Source organism: Musca vetustissima, unplaced genomic scaffold (genome assembly GCF_032173495.1).
Source record: "Musca vetustissima isolate MV318-11 ecotype Yass unplaced genomic scaffold, APGP_CSIRO_Mvet_v1 utg73864, whole genome shotgun sequence".
Lineage (NCBI taxonomy): Eukaryota > Metazoa > Arthropoda > Insecta > Diptera > Muscidae > Musca > Musca vetustissima.
The window spans coordinates 68,286-87,204 of NW_026887502.1; the positions used below are offsets into that span (position 1 = coordinate 68,286).

The window sequence follows — 18,919 nt, forward strand, 5'->3', positions numbered from 1 at the left end:
CTAAACATAACCTAAAAAATAATGGCTAGCCTAAACTTAAAAAAAATTAGTTAAGAAATGCTTTCGTTTACATTTTCCGAGGGATGGTGGGACAGTCACGGGGTTTATCCAACAATGCCAATGTTAACTTAAGCTTTTCTGTTATAGTTATTTCATTGCTCACAAAGCTTTCGAAGCTTTCACACATTCACACGTTCTCACAATTATCTGCGATTGTTCAACATCTTCAAATAGTATTCACAGTTTGTACAGTACTGTTGAGGAGCGATGACATGACGTTTACGACATAAATTGCACTCGGAAGCTTTTGCCGAAGCTTTTACAATGGCATTGTTATAGACACGAGTCGGTATGGCAGTTACATTTACATTGCTGTTATCATTGCCGGCCATCTGCTGCTGCTGCTGTTGGGCTTGTGGTGGTATAGGGAGGCCATGTTTTTGTAGTAGTTGCTGTTGTTGTTGCTGCTGCATGGGCTTGGGCGGCAGACTGTTGCTTTCACTGGCATCACCCTTGGTGCCAGGTTCAAAGCTCACTTTCTTCGTCTTCACCGGTTGATTGACAATCTGTGAATTAGAGGGCAGGGGCATATAGGGATGGTTGGGTGGTTGATTGGACTGGAGGGCGGGATTAGCATTTTGAACATGTTGTGGCGCAGGACGATTAAATTGTGGAGATTCACTGTGATGTTGTGGATAGCCATGAGGCATGGGAACACGTTGATAGGGAGAGGGAATGTGTTGTGGGGGTTGTTGTTGCTGCTGCTGGGGTTGTTCCAAACCTGCAATGCCAGGATAATAGTTAGGGGCAGCGGCCGCCCGGGGAGGCATAGTGTAATTTTGTTGTTGTGCTTGTTGTTGTTGTGTATGCGTTGCCAACATCTGCATATGTTGCGACGCGGCAACATTAGCGATGCCGCTCATACTGGTGCGTGGTTGCATGGGATTCTGCTGGGAGGGCATTTCACTGTGTGTGACATGAGACATGTTATTACTTGCAGCCAATTGTTGTTGGTGCTGTTGTTGTTGCTGTTGCTGCAGGCGATAAATGTCTTGAATGGGGGTGTACACCTGGCCGGGGGGTAATTGTGGCTGCTGCTGTTGGGATTTTTGCATTTGTTGCTGCATTTGCAGTTGTTGTATGTGTTGTTGTTGCATTTGCTGCTGTTGTATTTGTTGTTGCTGTAAACGCATGGCCTCCAATTGTGGCCTTTGCAGCTGGACATATCGCTGCATATCCTGGGCTCCCGATAAGGCAGCACGTCTCTCGACGCCCAACATTGGAGAGGGCTGGGCCATTTGCATTTGTTGTTGCTGCTGCGGCTGTTGTTGCACTCCACCTCGTGTTGGAGCCTCGGTTTGTAGCCTCATAATATTCTGTTGCTGTTGTTGTATCATTTGGGCGGTCACCTTATCATTGGGACTTTGGGCGGTACGCAATACCCTTTCCAAAATGGGATTGGGTATGAAATCATCATCCTCTTCATTATCGGCAGTGGCCACCAGGATAACCTGATCGCAGAAGGAGACACTTTTCTTCTTGACACGTTTAGGTGGGGCATTATTATTTGTCGCGGCAGGTTGAGTGGCGTTGGAGTTCAGGGTCTGTTGGACCATATTGTTCAGCAGTTCCACTTCACGTATCTCTTCGGCAATTTGTGTCTGAGAAATGTCATATTTCGGTTTGGGCAAAATAGAGGACATTTGTTGCTGTTGCTGCTGTAGCAGTTGTTGTCTTTGTTGCAAAGCCTGGGGTGGTAGTGGTGGCCTTTGAGGCAAACAATCCACCTCATCGCTTTCCGATTTCTGCGGCACTCCATTGAGAGAAGCCCGCATTGGTTGAGATTTCACATTGAGGAGTTCCTGGGAACCAAAAGCCCGCATGGGACTTGGCGATTGTTGTTGTTGCTGCTGTTCGTAGCGCTGGGCAATCGATTGGACATTTGTCAAATCCTGTTGACGTTGCAACTGCTTCGATTGCAATTCTCGCAGCCAGGAGTTTTCATTCGTCGAGTTGTTGTTGCCGGCAAAAGTGGGAGTATTGCCATGCTCCTTGCGCATTTTCATCAAATGTTGCCTTTGCTGTAGCTGAGCCAAAATACTCGTCGTTCCCTCCATGGTTTCCAGGTTTCTTTGCTGTTGTTGTTGCTGCTGTTTATTGGCTGCCTCCAAAGCCTGGATTTGATTGATTTGCTGATTCAACGGTTCCAAATCGATTTCCGGTGGTGGTGGAGGGAAATCTTCACTGGCCTGTCGTGAATGGCTAACACTATGCGGTGGGCTGGGGTAGGGAGGCAGTTCCAATGGCGGTGGTGGTGGTGGGAAATCTTGGGAATCTTGTCGTCCATGGACGGGAGTCATACCACCACCATCTATTTCATCGGCCAATTGTTCAGTTGACTTGTAGGCTTGCTGATATAAATGTTCCTTGGCCAAGGGGCTTTGTTCGTTGTGCACTTGAGCACAGGTGGTGATTATGGTCTGGCAGGAATCTTCACTGATCGAAGTGTTCGAACTCATAACCGAGAGGTTAGAGAGGGTGGCCTCATGATGGAAATGTTGCATGAGTGCAGCATCCTGCTGCTGTTGCAATGCCAATTGCTGCTGCAACTGTTGTTGTGTCAGTGTGGATGAGGTTCTCATGGGCGGTGGAGGTGGTTGTACCTTGGCCACCACAGTCAATTGCCTACCACTACCATGGAAACTCTTACGCATCAATTTGCTACGTTCCAAATTGGGATTGGCAGTGTTGCCACCATTGGCTGCGCCATTGCCCTCGCGGTAATCAAAGTGTCCCTCGGAAATGTAACCACTCATCGAATTGGCATGTTGTAGGCCAACAACGGAATCATCTACGGAGGCGGTTAGGGGAGGAGGATTGGCGACAGCTTGTTGTTCGGTTTTTGCCTCATCACCAGCCTCGGTGAGATCAGGCATGGAACGATTTTTACGTCTTATCAGGCCACCCATTAACAACTTACGGCGGATTTTATGTTGTTTCTTGCCATTTTTATCCTTTTCCTTCTTTTCATCTTTATCCTCTTTGTGCTTTTTCAGCGTATCCTTGGCATTGACGAGCAGAGTTTCCGTGAGTGAAAATTCTCGGCTAATTTTATTGCGATCTTCACTGCGGCTACGTTTATCTTTCTCCGATTTGCTGCTGCGTCCGAATAGGGAACGGCTCTCCCTTTCCGGTTTGGCAGCCACTGCAGGGGTGGCTTCATATTCAATATTGTCAGTATCATTAGAAGCCAAGGAGGCGGTGACCAAAGCCTTCAGAGGACTCTTCTTTTTCGGCAATGTGGCATAAATCTCAATGGATTTATTGTTGTTGCCATTTGCATTTCCCGCCGAAGCAGGAGAATTGGCGGTGGCTGTGTTCGAATTACCATCCAAGGTCTTATCTTTACTATTCTGTCGAACATGTTTGATAACACTACTGGTCGAACCTTCACGCATATGTTTCATTTCAGGCATGGCATCCATTTCCGCACCCTTCTCCAAGAGAATGCGGCGATGCAAGGAGCGTGCACGCATAACACAGGTGTTATGTTTCATGCGAGCAAATGTCATGGTATGGGGATTGCTATAAGGGGCATCCATGGCAGCACGAGCACGTCCCGCTGCAGCATTACACAGAACCAAAGCTGTCTCCAAATCGTGGGACTCTTCTAGAATGCGAGATTTCTCCAGTAACTGATCAGCTTCGTGGCACAATTTTTCACAATCCCCTGTCAACACCACGGAGGGTGAGGATTCGGGTATCTTAGCCAATTGTGGATTCAATGGATGTTTTGGTGGATAAGAATCGGTGGAACTCAACGAGAACGAATCATAACCCGGATCGTAGGGTAAGCCATTGCGGGTGGGACTTTGTGGTACCGCCGCTGCTGAACGTTTACCCACCATATACAGATATGGGTTATCCAAGGTGGTTGAGGAAGCAGAACTGGCCGAGTTGCGATCACCAGACCAATTGCCTGAATCACGACGGCGGGGTTGATTTAAATGTTCCGGTATGGTGAGACCATCACTGGGTGGCGACGAGCTATTGGTCGAAGATGTGGTGGATGAGGCTGAAGAACTTCCACCCGAGACATGACCCGATTCGGCACTATGCGACCTTTGCAACTGTAAATGTTGTTGATGTTTACGGGCCAGCTGTGAATTCAACACAGCCTCCAATGATTTACGCTGCTGATAATTATTCAAAGCATTGATATCCTTCTCATCCTGAGGAAAGATTTTATCCTGAATAATACTCAAATTTTGATATTGGGCACTGAGGACATGTTCCACAGTTTTGCGACTAATATAGGCATCGGTTTCATCGGTATTTAGATGGCCAGATGGATCGGAAGGATTTTGCTGCTGCTGCTGTTGTGCTTGTTGTTGCTGCTGCTGCCCTGGTGGGAATATATTTTTCTGTATAACACTTAGGTTTTGATAATCATTGGGCATGCGTAGCGGGGTGGGTGTTATGGCACGTCTGGTATTGCCCATTTGTGGTTTCTCTGGGCTGGGGGTAATGGCGCGTCGAACTGCTGGCGACTGCGAATTATTGGCCATTTCATGCATATATTGAGCGGATGACATTTGGATATTGGCCACGGGAGCATTGTTAGCTTGCGGAACGGTTTGGGGTTGTGGTACTGCATAGAGCAGCAACAACGGTTGATAACGACCACGGCTACATTTATCGACCACACCTTCCCAATGGGGGCCAACCTGAAAGGAGAAGAAGAAGAAAATTAATTGAGGTTTTGTGCAGAAGTTAAGTAGCAATATTGAAACAGAAAATTTTGTATTTAATTTTCCTTTCAGAACCAATTACGGAACATAGGTGAAAAGTGTTATATTGGCATCTTGAAACTGTTATACAACAGAATATCAATATAGGAAGTAAAAAAATATAATTTTGTGCACAAAACTTACCTCCTTAACATTGGCATCATCAAAATATACCCAAACCTTTAGTTTGGTATGGAAAAAGAATGTGGTATAATGTTTGCCATAATACGATACAATGCCGACCAATTCATGTTGGACACCTTGGGCCCAACGTTGATCGCTGACCTGATGGAAAACATCAGATAAACGTAAACTTGTACCAATCGCCTTCAACACCGAATGGACCTGATCGGCAGCTGGTCTCTCCGAATCCCAAACAATGCCAATGGAGACAACATCGGGACGATTTAATAGGGCACGGCAAATGCCGATTTTGGCACCACAGGAACTCTGTAAATAGGAAAAATAGAGAAATTAGAAACAAAAAACTGAATTTAGATTGCAAATTACTTACCGGACAATCACGAATGTCACCCATATTGCCGGCTGCCCTTAACAATTGGCCAAAGGTCAATTGTTGATGATTTTGCAAAGCCAGGGAATTTTGTGAGGTCAATGCCGAGGCTGAGACATAGTGGACCATCTATAAAAATAAAACAAGAGAGGAAGGGGGATGGGGAACATTAGTTAAAAATTTTTATGAATGAATTTGTATATAAAGTGTGGGCTGGTTCATTGACGGCCAATCGATGGCCATAAACAAAGTGTTAGCAAGTGTTTATGGCCACCAGATATGGTGCTGCGTTTAAAATTCTTAATTTTCAAATGGCAAAACACTGCCAAAAATTTTAAATTTTTACATTCACCAAAAATTTATTTGATTTAAACGCCGGAAATTTCAAACACCCACCAGCTGAGACAATGGGTCGCCACACACACTAAGTCTGGGGTGTTATTTGAAAGCACGTGTTATATTGTCATTTAATTAAAAAATATAAATCAATAAACTACTGTCCACCAAGACAGTGGGATGTATTCTTGTTTATGGTTGTTATGTGTGAGCGAAAAAAGAAGCCTAAATTAATTAATAAAAAAAATTGAATTCAAAAGACTGGTTTTGTGTTAATCTAACTATTCATTATGCCGTATAGATCACACAGAATAATGTCAATAGCAGCAGTAACAACAACAGAGACATATGTAAATTTTTCTAAATGCAATGCCTAATTTGGTTGCCAAGCCAATAAAAAACAGCAGCAACAACAACATCACAAATAACGTCACCTACCAACCAATAAAAAATTATGAATGATATTAGTTGCAATAATTGCCTCACCCTCTATGGTCAATTGCTGAAGCCTTCAATAATAGATTTACTTTCAATGTGATAGACAAAACCAGAGATAGTTACACACACATATATATATACCTACATATGTTTCCAAACTTAAATCTGCAAAAAACACAGCACGTCTCCACCTTCCATTGCCCAATCTACTACCACACCACCCTATTTCTTTTTGTTATAAATCACGTTTGTGGCTTAAGTCTTTTGTTCTTTGTACCATATTTAGACAATGTTTGATTAACTATAACACCAACAATCACATTATAATAGGTTTTATTATGGCAATTTTTCGTTATATTATTGACAATTATGGTTTGCCAATATGTCTGCCAGATGAGGTGAGTGGCTTTGAGACATTGTCCCCCTCACTCTCTCTCTCTTTGATTTTTTACTGAAATACCTATTTTTATTAAGTAAGCCTTTATTTGGTCGACAAAAAAAAGGTAGCGTTATTTCGTTTTTGAAATTATTATTAAAAATAGATCAAAAAAATTTAAATTAAAATTAAATTAATTTAAATTAAAAATAGATCAAAAACATTTTTGAAAATTTGGAAATGATATTCATTGATGAAACGCCACAAAAGGGAAGGGCATTGTACAGCTTATTTTTTTGGAAATGGAGCAATTCGTATTTATTTTTTGTTTTATTTTGTGAATGTTTGCTAAAAATGGGTTTTAAATATTTCAATAATTATTGAAAATATTTTTTTTTTTTGATAAAAATATAAAAAAATATTCAATATTTTCGTGGTAAAGGCAAAAGACTTAAGACAAGAAAGTCATTTGTTAATGCAATAGCTTTAAAAAGCTTTGCTGGAATTACTATGAAGAGAACCCTTTCACAGATTTTCTTTGGCTCAGCAAAAGGTCTCTCAGAAAGCAAAAGACTTAAGACACGAAAAGAGTTTGTAAGTAGATTACTTATGCACAACATAGTACGATAGCGTTGATGTATAACAGTGTTGAACAGAACTAAATTGAGAGTAAGTGCGCGAGAGCGTAAGTGAGTGATAATCATCAATAATGATGATTATCAAAAATGGAGAAAAATGAAGAGAAAAAAGAGAATATTCGTTTAGCCAACACTGCTATCGTAATATTTTGTGTATTAGTGATGTATACACCCGTACTCTCATCCCGTCATTCATTTTTGATGATGCTCTCTTAGTTACGCTCTCACATACTTATTCTCCATTCAGTACCGGACAACACTGGGGAAAATTAATCACATAAAGCATTGCTGCAAAAAGTCTCAGATGCTCTTCCACTCTCTCTCTCTCTCTCTCTCTTTTAGAATATAATTTCATTGACTCCTAAACTGAAAGCAAAAGACTTAAGACCCAAACCTTATTTGTACGTAAATAAAATACATAAAGAGAGCTTTGCGGGAATTACAGAAAATAGTATCTATCTCTCTCAGACTTCTACAACTCAAATGAACCCAAAAGACTTAAGTCACGAACCTATTTTGAAATGAAATTATTAAAATGGACATTGATGGTACTTTGAAAAATATCATTTACTCTCTCACAATAAATTTGGTCTCTCCAAAAATAAAAAACGAAGGCTTAAGAAACAAACAGTATTTATAAATAAATGACATATAGAGAGCTTTTTAGAATAAAATAAATAAGTCTATTCTTTGTAGAATATGATTTTAATATCTTTCAAACTCATGTAAAATCAAAAGACTTAAGACATGAAGAATAAATAATCACATTGGAAAATCATTCAATGTATTATAAGCATAAAAAATAATCTGCCTTTTTCGCAGAATTTTTTTCCACCACTGAAGAAACGAACACGTTTTGAAATTAAATTAATAAAATGGTCATTGATGGATTTACTAAGAAAAGTGTCATTTACAGAATATGATTTAAAAAAAAATCAACAAAAAAAAGAATTTTTTTTTTGGTTTTTGAAAAATGTTTTCACCAAAAATAATAAGAATAATAGTTGATTCCATTTTTCAATAATTTTAAATCCAATTTTCCCATTTTATTTCACGACTTATACAAAATCTCGTGGTTATTTTTTTACCAGAGAATCGAAATAATTTGTTATTTTTATAATAATAATCTGTATTTTTCGAAGATTTTTGTTTTTGTTTTTTTTAGAAATTTTTTTTCACCAAAATGTCCGAATAAATGTTGATTCCTTCTTTCAATATTTTTATATCCTATTTTCCTATTTTATATATTGACTTATATAACATTTCGAGGTTATTCTTTTACAATTTTTGATATTTTTCAATATTTCTTAATCATATTTTTTCAAGTTTATTTCTTGACAAAATTGTTTCTCGTGTTATTTTTTGTCTGTATTTCATCCCGATCTCTTTTTTATGATTCACACAGTGAGATGGGGCTATTAAAATATTTGTTTAATTTATTTTTTCTCCGCATCTCCGAAACCATGCAAACTGTCATGTGGTATGAAGATAAAAGCCCAATTTACCATGAAACAAAAATTAATTTTTTCTACTTTTTTTATGAATTTTGACAAATTCCGATGACTTAATGTTTTGTTATGGCAATTAAAAAAGACAACATAATCATAATTACAGTTTGTTAACTGTAACATATAAATCTTGAAACAAAAATTACAAAAAACACTCCGAAAATATGTGAAGCTTTCATTAGCTTTCCATCAACTTATCGTTAAGCCATTAATCTTAAATTGAAATTAGCTAGATAGCCCAAACAAGTGAGTGAGTGTGAGTAATAGGCACGTCAATGGGTATGCGTGTATTTGTATGTGGAAGAATGTCCACCATGGGTTTGTGTCTTAAGTTTTTGGTTTGTTGTTGTTGGTTTTTTTTTCTATTTTGGAATAACTAATCAAATGGACAAGTGAAAGTATGCACATATACACATATTTTAAATAGAAGATTAACAAACAACAAAAATCATTTACATTAAAAAATTATAATAAAAAATGTTTATTATGCTAATTTCTTAAAAAAAACTAATCTTTAAAGAAAGTTTAGTTTTTAAAGTTTTTTGAAACACATGTGCTAAAATAAAATTTCCAATAAATCAATTTTTGTAATTTAAGCATCTAAGCCTTTAAGCTTTTTAATGTAATTACACTTTAAAGTTTTGTAGCATTAATTGATACTTGAACATGATTTTCTTTCAAATGAGAGAAGTGGAAAACAACTAACCAAAAGGCCATTTTGCCCATTTAAAAAATCATAAATCACTCCTACTCAAATGCTGCATAAATTTCCGTTCTTGTATTTGTGGCCCACAGCCAACAATGATGATGATGACAGGTTGACCAGACCATGTTTAACACCTTCAATGACTTGAAATGTTGGCCATGCAAAAACAAAGAAAATGAAACAAAGTCATGACATTGGTTCATTAGTTTTTTTTTGCCATACAACCACAACAATCATATTTCAAATTTTAATAAATTTTCTTATTTAATGGTTTTGCAGTTAGTTAAATGAATTGACATTCTTGTGTTTGCCTCTGCCACTCAATTGTTCAGTCCTCCTTTTCCCTCTCTCTCTCTCTCTCTCTTTCTCTCTCTCTCTCTCTCTTTCTCTCTCTGAAGCTGATATTATGACATCCACAGAAAAAAACACATGTTGTTAATATCAATAGTTTTGCCTAAGGCTACTATTTTTCATTTTTCGTTCTGTTACTTAGCAATTTGGCGCATGATTTGGTTCGAAGTCTGAAATGAAACTCAAGTAACACATGTTGTGTGTGAACAAAACAACCAACAACTGCAACTGGTTCCTATTGCAAATGTCGACGTTCTAAACATTGTTGTTTTGACATTACAGCAGCAATAAAAGAAACAAACACTTTGAAGTTAGTTACCATTTTAATTTGGGCTAAATATTACTTTTCTCGATTCTTGTTAGGTGACAGAGTTGTCATATTTCGGCTTTGCCAGAGATATACATGTTAATAATACAGAAATCAAAATTTCCTCTGACCTTTTTTAATTGACGTTGAAAGAAAATGAAATAAAAAGAATCCACAATGGCTACTAAGGTTTCTGTAGAACGTGCTCAGTATACCCAACAGCTTGCAAAATTCACTAAAATGGTATCTTACCCTCAAAATAAATTTTATTACAGAGATTAACCATGGTTTCATAAGCAATAATTTGGGGGAGTATTTTTCCAAGCTCCTTTAAACACATTCTCTCTTTAATCGAAAGACTAGAAAATAATAATTATTTTTTTAGTAATGGGATAATCGCATCTCTTTGGCAAATACAACAAATAAGAAGGGAATAATTTGCCCAAAAAAAAAAAAATTAAACATTCTCCTAAACACAATTGAGTGTTAAATGCCAAAGACTTAAGACACGAACAGAACTAAATAAATCACATATAGAGAGCTTAGCTATAATTATTAAATAGCATCACTCTCTTCCTCTCTCTCTCTCTCTTTGGCTGAAAATCAAATATAGTATTAATAGACTTAAGACACGAACGTAGTTTATAGAAACAAATCATAGAGACCAATCTCTCTCTTTCACTCTCTAGCAGAGTATCACTTAATGACACAAAATATTTTCACATTCTCCCAAACACAATTGAGCGTTAAAGATTTAAACATAAAACCAAAGACTTAAGACACGAACATTACTAAATACACATATAAAGAGCTTAGCTATAATTACTAAGGAGAGTCGCTCTCTTTTGCTGGGTATCATATATTGTATTAAAAGACTTAAGACACGAACATAACTTATAGCAATGATGGGCAAAATTTCTCTTAAAAAATGTTTAAGAGAAAAATAAAATAATATTTTTAAAGCATAAATAATATCCAAGGAAGTTCAAAAAATAAATTCATTAAAAAAAAATTTCGGAAAAAATTTCATTAATGTTTATTTTTGTTTTAACATCAAAAAATGTAAAGAGTAATAAATAAATTAAATCCATATTGATAGCTATAATACCATTAGCAAGGAGAGCCATTCTTGAACTCACATTAAAAGACTTAAGACACGAACACTATTTGTAAATAAGTGATTCACATAAACGGAGTTTAGCTTGTTGAAAAGCTAAGGAAAATCTCTAGCAGAATTTAATTTAATCATCTATCAAACTCAAAGGAAAACAAAAAACTTAAGACACAAACATGATGTTCATATAAATAAGTGAATCTAATATAAAATACTAAAAATGACTTAGATGGATCTCTCTCTTTCTCTCTCTCTCACTCTCCCTATCCCTCTGAATGCAATTGTATTGCCTTGATGAGACCGTTAATAAAATTCTTGCCCTCTCTTCTTTATACGGTATTCTCTCTCTCAAGATAAAATCAAAAGACTTAAGACACAAACCTTATTTTTAAATAATTTTAGCAATTAAAGAGAGCTTTGCTGTAAATCAGGCATGCTTACCCATATACGCTACCGTAACTGAGGGTCGATGGGTAAACACATTTTCTCTTTCTTTCTCTTTACGTCAGTCGTTTTTAATGGTGAATTCTCAGTTACGCTCGCACACACTTGCTCTCAATTTAATTTTGCCCAACACTGCTGTAAATACTATGAAGGTAGATAATTGATAGAAATATTTCAAAATATACCATTTGCTCTATATCCCTCTAGCTCTTTCTTTGAAGGTAATGCACTACCTATTTTAGCATAATATTAAATTTTAGCGTTAATATATAAATAACAAAATCTTGATTTATGAATAATTATTAAATATATGGAAATAACTCTTTTTACAGAATACCCATTTCTTTAATTCAAATAGAATTCTTTAAATATTTTTAAAAAGTTAGAAATATGACAAAATAATTTAATTTAAAAGAATACAATATGCAAATTTTAAATTAATTTAATATTCCACCATTTCATTAAGGATTAGGTTTTATTAATTTTTGAAGCATATCCCAGAAAGTTCCTTTGGAAATTGAATAACATTTTCGAATGCTGTTACTATTTTCACGACAACCCTATTTTCAGCCAGAAAAAAGTTAATTAAAAATGATTTTGTTTTTCTCAGGCTCCCATGACTACTTGAAACACCTCACATGAAAACAAGTTTTCAGTCTATCGAATACTAAACTTGAAACAAAAATTCGATTGTAATGTCAAGAACACATAAAAGTTGCGCAAAAAACATAACCAAAGAACCATGGCAAACAATTTTAGTTGATTTTTATCAATACAAGTTTTTTTGTTTATTTTTAGGTATTTGTTGATTTGTTTTTATTTATCTAATGAGTCGCGTGGGTGACAATCAGTTTAAGTGCAAAGCAAATAAAAACTTATTTGCAGACTTTTTTAGATTTTGGATTTTGAAATAATGATTTTTAAAGCAAACAAAACCATTATTGTATTTTCGCAAAAAGCACAATTCAAATAAACACAAAAGACTTAAGACCGGAACATTTCAAATATTTTCAAATTAAATGCGGGCGATTCTAAAGTGATTTATTTTAAACAAATATCTTTGAGGGGGCTTTTAAGTGGAAAAAATAAATATTTATTTTATAGCTTAAAATATCTATCAATTATTTAAGAATTTACGTAAGCAATTTATGGGTATTTAAATTTTAAATGCAAATTAAAAAAAATATTTCTTTGTTTGCCATTTTCCAGTGAACCATTTTATTTGCACATCTAACCGTTTAAGAGTGATGGTCAATTAAAAATATTCATGCAGCCAAAATCGCAGGATTTTCAAGAAACAGAATATATATCGTTCGAACTTGAATGCTTAGCTTAGCACTTCAATCCCTTAATAATGAAAACCACGAAAATTTTAAGATTTTCTCAATTTTGAAGATTTTCTCGAAAATTTTAAGATTTTCTCGAAAATTTTAAGATTTTCTCGAACATTTTAAGATTTTTTTCAATACAAAAATTTATAAGAAATTTGTTTAAATTGCATTTTTATTTTTAATATTATTCTTTTCGGAGTCAGTTTAATTTCCAAAAATTAAAAAAATATATATTTTTTTTTCAAAACAAAAATTTATAAGAACTTATAAGAAATGTGTTCAAATTACAAATCTTTCTTTAATTTGTGCCTTTTTGAGATCTGTTAAACTTTCCAAAATTATATACTATTTTTTTATTTTAGTTTCTAACTTACCTGAGTAAATGGCAACTGCTCGGAATTGGCACCACATTTGCACACACTTTGTTCAATGACACGCATGGCAAAACGTCTATGGGCAATGCAGGCCTGTGACTCACATGCGTCACTATCATCTGCAGAGATATGGGAGTGGACACGATGCAGTAGCAGTTCAAAACATTCGGCAGCATCACCCAAACAACCCAAAGGAAAACGGCGTCCAGCCAATGGGCCAGAGGCCAAGGCACGGCGCAAAGGTTCAGGGCACAAGGCCGGTTCGGAACTGGTTTGTAATTGTTGGAAAAGTTCCTGTAGACAAAAACAATTAATTTATTAAATTTATTATAAAAAAAATTATGTGTAAACAAATATTTTTATATAATTTGTATAAAAATGCATTGTCATTATGTGTGTGGGATTTTCATAAATTTTACAGTAATTTTAAATTAATTTTTATTTTTTTGTTTTTCTTTTTCTTTACTACTCACAATAACTGCATTAATACAACGATCCCGTTCGGCAATATTTTCCGGACTTAAAATAATGCCACTACTCAAACTGCTGTTGTTGTTCATTTGATTGCTTTTTCCATAGCCCATACCGGCCAATTCCGCTGTCGATGCCACCTTGGCCAATGATGGCAATAGTTTACGATTATTCTGCAAGGTATTCGATTGCCTCGTTAATGTAGCCGATTTGTGGCCATCCCTTGGATCCATAATGGCCTTCTTGGGGGTACTACGTGGCAAAGTACCGCCACCACCCACAGACAACACCATTTGACAATGTTGTGGATATTGTAACATTTGCGAGGTGGAATTTACAATACTTATCGGTGCACTGGTCACCAATTGCGATGACATGGGCGATTTGAGACCATTTGAGGCATTACTGCAACTGCTACTTTTTTGCAAAGGTATTATCGATATTGGTTTACAATTTTCTTTACTATCATCCGGTTTGGATATGGTTGAGATGGGTGAGTTATTAGCATTACTGCTACTACCGCTGGATGATGATTTGGTGCCGTTGCTATTATTATTGCTGGTTTGCGTTTTATCACCACTCGAACCAACAATATTTGTTGGTTCTTTACGTTTGTAACGAAATTTAATCATTTTGTTTAGGATTTCTATAGGCAGGGTTGTAAAGGGTGTAACAAAATAAAGAGAGAAAATCTCTTTAAGGTATTAGTTTTTTTGGAGGTTCCTCTTCTTTTCCACGGATTTATATCATGTTTATTAATTTTGATATTTCTGTAATAAAATAATTTATTTAAATTAGTTTGAATTTATGGATTTTGTTTTTCTATGCAAACAAAAATCCAAAAAAATAATGATTTTGTTGTTGTTGTAGTGGAGTTATCACATTTCTCTTTGATTGAAATTTACACAATTGATTACAAATAAATATTCTCTCCCTTATTCAATTTCTCTTTACAAAATTCAACCATTTTATCTGAATCTAACATATTTCATTCTCACAAATTAATAGAGAATGTTTTGTTGCTCAGAGCATCTTTTAATACTCTCGTAAACGTAAATTAACGGAAAATAATGTCATTCAAAACTAAAGACTTAAGCTACGAACATGGATTCCATCACAACCCTTTATTGACTCTCATTTATCTGAGTAAGGCAAAATACTCTCCCTCCCACTCAAGATAATGATGTTACACAAACTGAAAGACTTAAGAAATAAACTTTATTTCTAACGGAATATATGCTCTCAGAGTGTAGAATGATACTCTGAGAGCATAGAAACTGATATAGGTGCATAAAATAACTACAGAAAAAAACTTAAGAAACAAACCTTATTTCTAATGGAGTAAAATGAAATCTGCCTAAGAGAGTGGCAAAAAATTGTTACACAAACTAAAAGACTTAAGAAATAAACTTTATTTCTAACGGAATATATGCTCTGAGAGTGTAGAATGATACTCTCAGAGCATAGAAACTGGTATTGGTGAATAAAAAAACTACAGAAAAAGACCTAAGAAACAAACCTTATTTCTAATTGAGTAAAATGAAATCTGCTAAGAGAGTGGCAACAAATTGAGTTTACAAGACAAAATTCGGCATGAAAAAAATTGGACGTGAAATCCATATCGTGGAATCAATTTTGTAGGAGACCAGAGATTTTGAGGTTTTTCCATACTACCAAACCAGTGGGGTTGATTTTATTATTTTAGATTAGGCGCCTGAATTTGTTGTAGATCAATTTATTACCGACATTATGGGTTATGACATATTTTTAGCAAAGATTTTTTTTCAATTTTGTCCTTCGGGATTTCTTTTTAATATTTGTTAATACTCTGTGTTTAAAGGGAATTTTCATCAACATAATTTTTTTCTTTTTTTTTGGTAGTTTTTATTCAGGTTATTGATGGAAGGTGTTTTATTTTCGATTCTTTTTTATTTGGCAAAAAAACAAACTTTCGTTTTTGTTTCTCCCAAAAAAATAAAATATTACATCTTTGATATTAAAAACAGTCAATATTCCATTTCAGCTCCTCTTCCAAGATGCAGAAACGAAAAACCTACGAAGAAGAATTCCGACAGCAGCAACAAAAAAAAAACAACTTTCAAAAGTAGCACATGACACACAAAGAGAAGGCGACTGGCCATTCAACCGAGACATACAACAACAACATATCAAAGAAGATGATAATGTACAATCAACAACAACTTCTTATGACCATTAAAAGGCCAAGAGATAAACGTCGAAGATGGCAAATATCACCCACTTGTGTGAAGTTGAAATTGAAATAAGAAAACAACGGCAAAGCAAAAACCTTTTAAGTCACAAAAAATGATGACGACCACACGGCATGGAGAGCTGAGATGGATCGACAATATTAGCAACAAGTTTTTGTTTGGGCTTAAAATGCATAAATAAAAAAACAAACTATACAAAAACAAAATACCTTACTTATTAAATGCTGGTGGTACAAACAAAAAAGTTTCAATTCTGTTTTTTTTTCAAACCCATAGAAATTACCAACAATTATGCTATGGTCAGCAAAAATACAACTACACACAGGTGCTTCTTGGAAATTTTGTTGTCGACAGCAAAAAACAAAATACAAACTTTGCAAGAATTTGTTTTTTCTTGCGCTGAAATTAACATACATTTTTTTTTTTTGTTTTCTGTGGAACAAGTTTGGAAAAAGTGAAATTTCATTAAAGGAAAAAAACCAATTGCAAGGGAAATTTTTTGTAGAGAAAATTTTTTTAAGGGTTCGTAGCTAAATTTAATAAACCACCTGTTAAATGAAGGGAGAGAAAAAGTCTACAGATGTCACAATAAATAATTTAAACATGTTGTGTTTTCTTGTTAATGGAAACCTGTCAATCTTCGTTTTTGAAGGGAATCGAGAGAATGTTGACGTTTTTTGTCTATGGAAAATTATTAACATAAATATGTAAACAAAACACCATTCAATCTCCATCGAAAATGATCAAAAGAAACACATCACTTTAAGTGAGAGAGATATCTGTCTTTGTTAGCATCCATCCCATTTCAAACATGTCTAACACAACACCAAAAAATGTTTTGTGTTATGGTAATTATGTATTGTTTTCGAAATATTTTTTTTTCTTTTTTTTTTTTGTAAATTGATTAGATAAACAAAAAAAAACATTAGAAAAATGACACTTGGATAGATAAACACACACACAAACTCACATAAACGATTTTTTTAATGCAGGTACAGTAATTTGTATTTGATGTATGTGTCCAATAATCGAAATGATGAAGGAATTCCAATGCCAGTAGGAATGTGAGTATTTATACCCCCCGAACTTATGGTGAAGTGTATCTTGATATTGTCATTTTCTTTGCAACACTTCAAGGTATTCGGCGGAGACCCCGAAAATGTATATATTTTTATTATGCTGAATTGTCTGTAATTTTTTATTTTTTATTTTGGATACTCATTGGGTAGACAATCGTTGTACCAAAAATTATAAAAATTGGCCGATTTCTTCGTGCATTTCCAATGTAACGATACCTCGCAAATATCGATATTTTGAGGAGTTTGGGATCGTTTTTCCAAAAAAAAAATTACTAAAATTTAATATTTTTATAAGCTCAACCATCAGGTGGAAGGTATATTAAATTTGTCACTAGGTTTGCAACACTTCGAATTATTCACCGGAGAACCCCACAAAGTACCTATATTCATGATCAGAATAAAATTCGATGTCGATTTATGCATTTTCGTCTGTCTGTTGATATTACAATAGATATGGCAATATTTAATATATAGTTCTGAAATTTCACACCGATATTGCTAGTACTCCAAGGATATTTGGTGGTGCAAATGGGGTATGTGGGTCCACGGTTTGTTGTAGACCCCACATAACGGTACCCCCCACCCCCCCCCCCCAATATTTGGTATTTTAGGGATTTTGAACCCGTTTACCAACAGAATTGGCTGTACTTTCGAATTTTGGGCTGTAATTTGAGTTCTCGTTTAGTAACACATGTGCGTACCAAAAATTATTCAGATTGATCCAAGTTTCAAGGTAGCCCTTATATAACCCTGCCCACAAATATTCGGTATTTTGGGGATTTTGGACCAGTTTTCCATCCGAATTGGCTGTAACTTGGTATTTTAGGTTTTCATTGTTGTTTTTATACCCTACACAACTATGTTGTCAGGGTATTATAGCTTTGTGTAGCCCCAAGAGTTTGTAACGCCGCGAAATATTGGTCCTAGAACCAACTTTAAGTATACCGATCATATACCGGTCATATCTCGACTAGCTAGTGGAGTATACCGATTTAAGTATACCGGTCATATCTCGACTAGCTGAGCCGATCTAGACATGTGTGTCCGTCCGTCTGTCCATTATAATTTGTAAACACGATACAGGCCACAGTTATGGACCAATCTTCACGAAATTTTGCATGTAGGATGGGTTCTGGCCTTTGAAGACCCCTATTGTTTCTTGAAAAGATCGGTTAATATTTAGGGGATGAAATGGACCAAAAACTAAATTTTTCTATGATTTTCTGGTCGCTCTAGAGGCCGCAATTATGGTCCAAATATCGCGAATTTTTACATGGAGAAGGGGATCGAACCAAAGAATATGCGTGCTTGCTTTGATAAAGATCGGTTAATATTTAGCGGGTCAAATTGATCCAGACTTTTGTGTGAAAAATTACAAAATTTCTATTCTATGGCGTATAAATTTAGTCCTGAAGGACATAGACCCGAGAAATTGATAGTATATCCAAGAGGAGTGGATGGCCTTTAAATTGATACCAATTACATTGTATTATATAAACGGATGTGGGAGTTACACTTAAATAATTACAGGTGTTTACGTAATCAGATATTAAGTAGTAACACATTATAGCACTAGAGGGGGAAATATAGCGCGGATCGCTTTGAAATTTTCCATGAGGATCCAGGTATGGTCAGGGATAACGCCAACAATTTTCGGTGATGATCAGATAATAATATTGGGATGCAGTGGACCGAAAACCTAATTTTTGTGTTTTTTTTTCGAGTCGAAACATCACAACACACAACACAACATACGGTAAAGAGAATCTGGACAAGTTATTGGAAGGGCTGCACTGGATATTAGTAATATTGGCTGACCTTTAGACGGTCGAGAGGTTACAAATATCGCGAAATTTTGCTCAAGTTCAGAATAAAGAACCACACAAAGTTAGATTTCCGTGGATGTTGTGT

The 18,919-nt window shown here is 35.5% G+C and overlaps 1 protein-coding gene across 1 annotated transcript; it reads right to left on the reverse strand.

Moving 5' to 3' along the window:
• Positions 1-203: 203 nt before the first annotated feature.
• LOC133335061 (uncharacterized) lies at positions 204-14,330 on the reverse strand. Its single transcript, XM_061543364.1, has 6 exons — positions 13,701-14,330; positions 13,228-13,521; positions 5,305-5,433; positions 4,935-5,240; positions 632-4,727; positions 204-568 (listed from the first exon to the last, which is right to left on the reverse strand). The coding sequence occupies exons 1-6, from the start codon at positions 14,328-14,330 to the stop codon at positions 204-206; spliced, it is 5,820 nt and encodes a 1,939-aa protein (XP_061399348.1).
• Positions 14,331-18,919: the final 4,589 nt, after the last annotated feature.

Coding starts and splice junctions, on each gene's coding strand:
- LOC133335061 (XM_061543364.1), bottom strand. CDS start 14,330: ATGATTAAATTTCGTTACAAACGTAAAGAACCAACAAATATTGTTGGT. Junction 5,434..13,227: donor AGCAGTTGCCATTTACTCAG/GTAAGTTAGAAA, acceptor TTATTTTTATAG/ATGGTCCACTATGTCTCAGC. Junction 569..631: donor ACAACATGTTCAAAATGCTA/ATCCCGCCCTCC, acceptor CCTCTAATTCAC/AGATTGTCAATCAACCGGTG.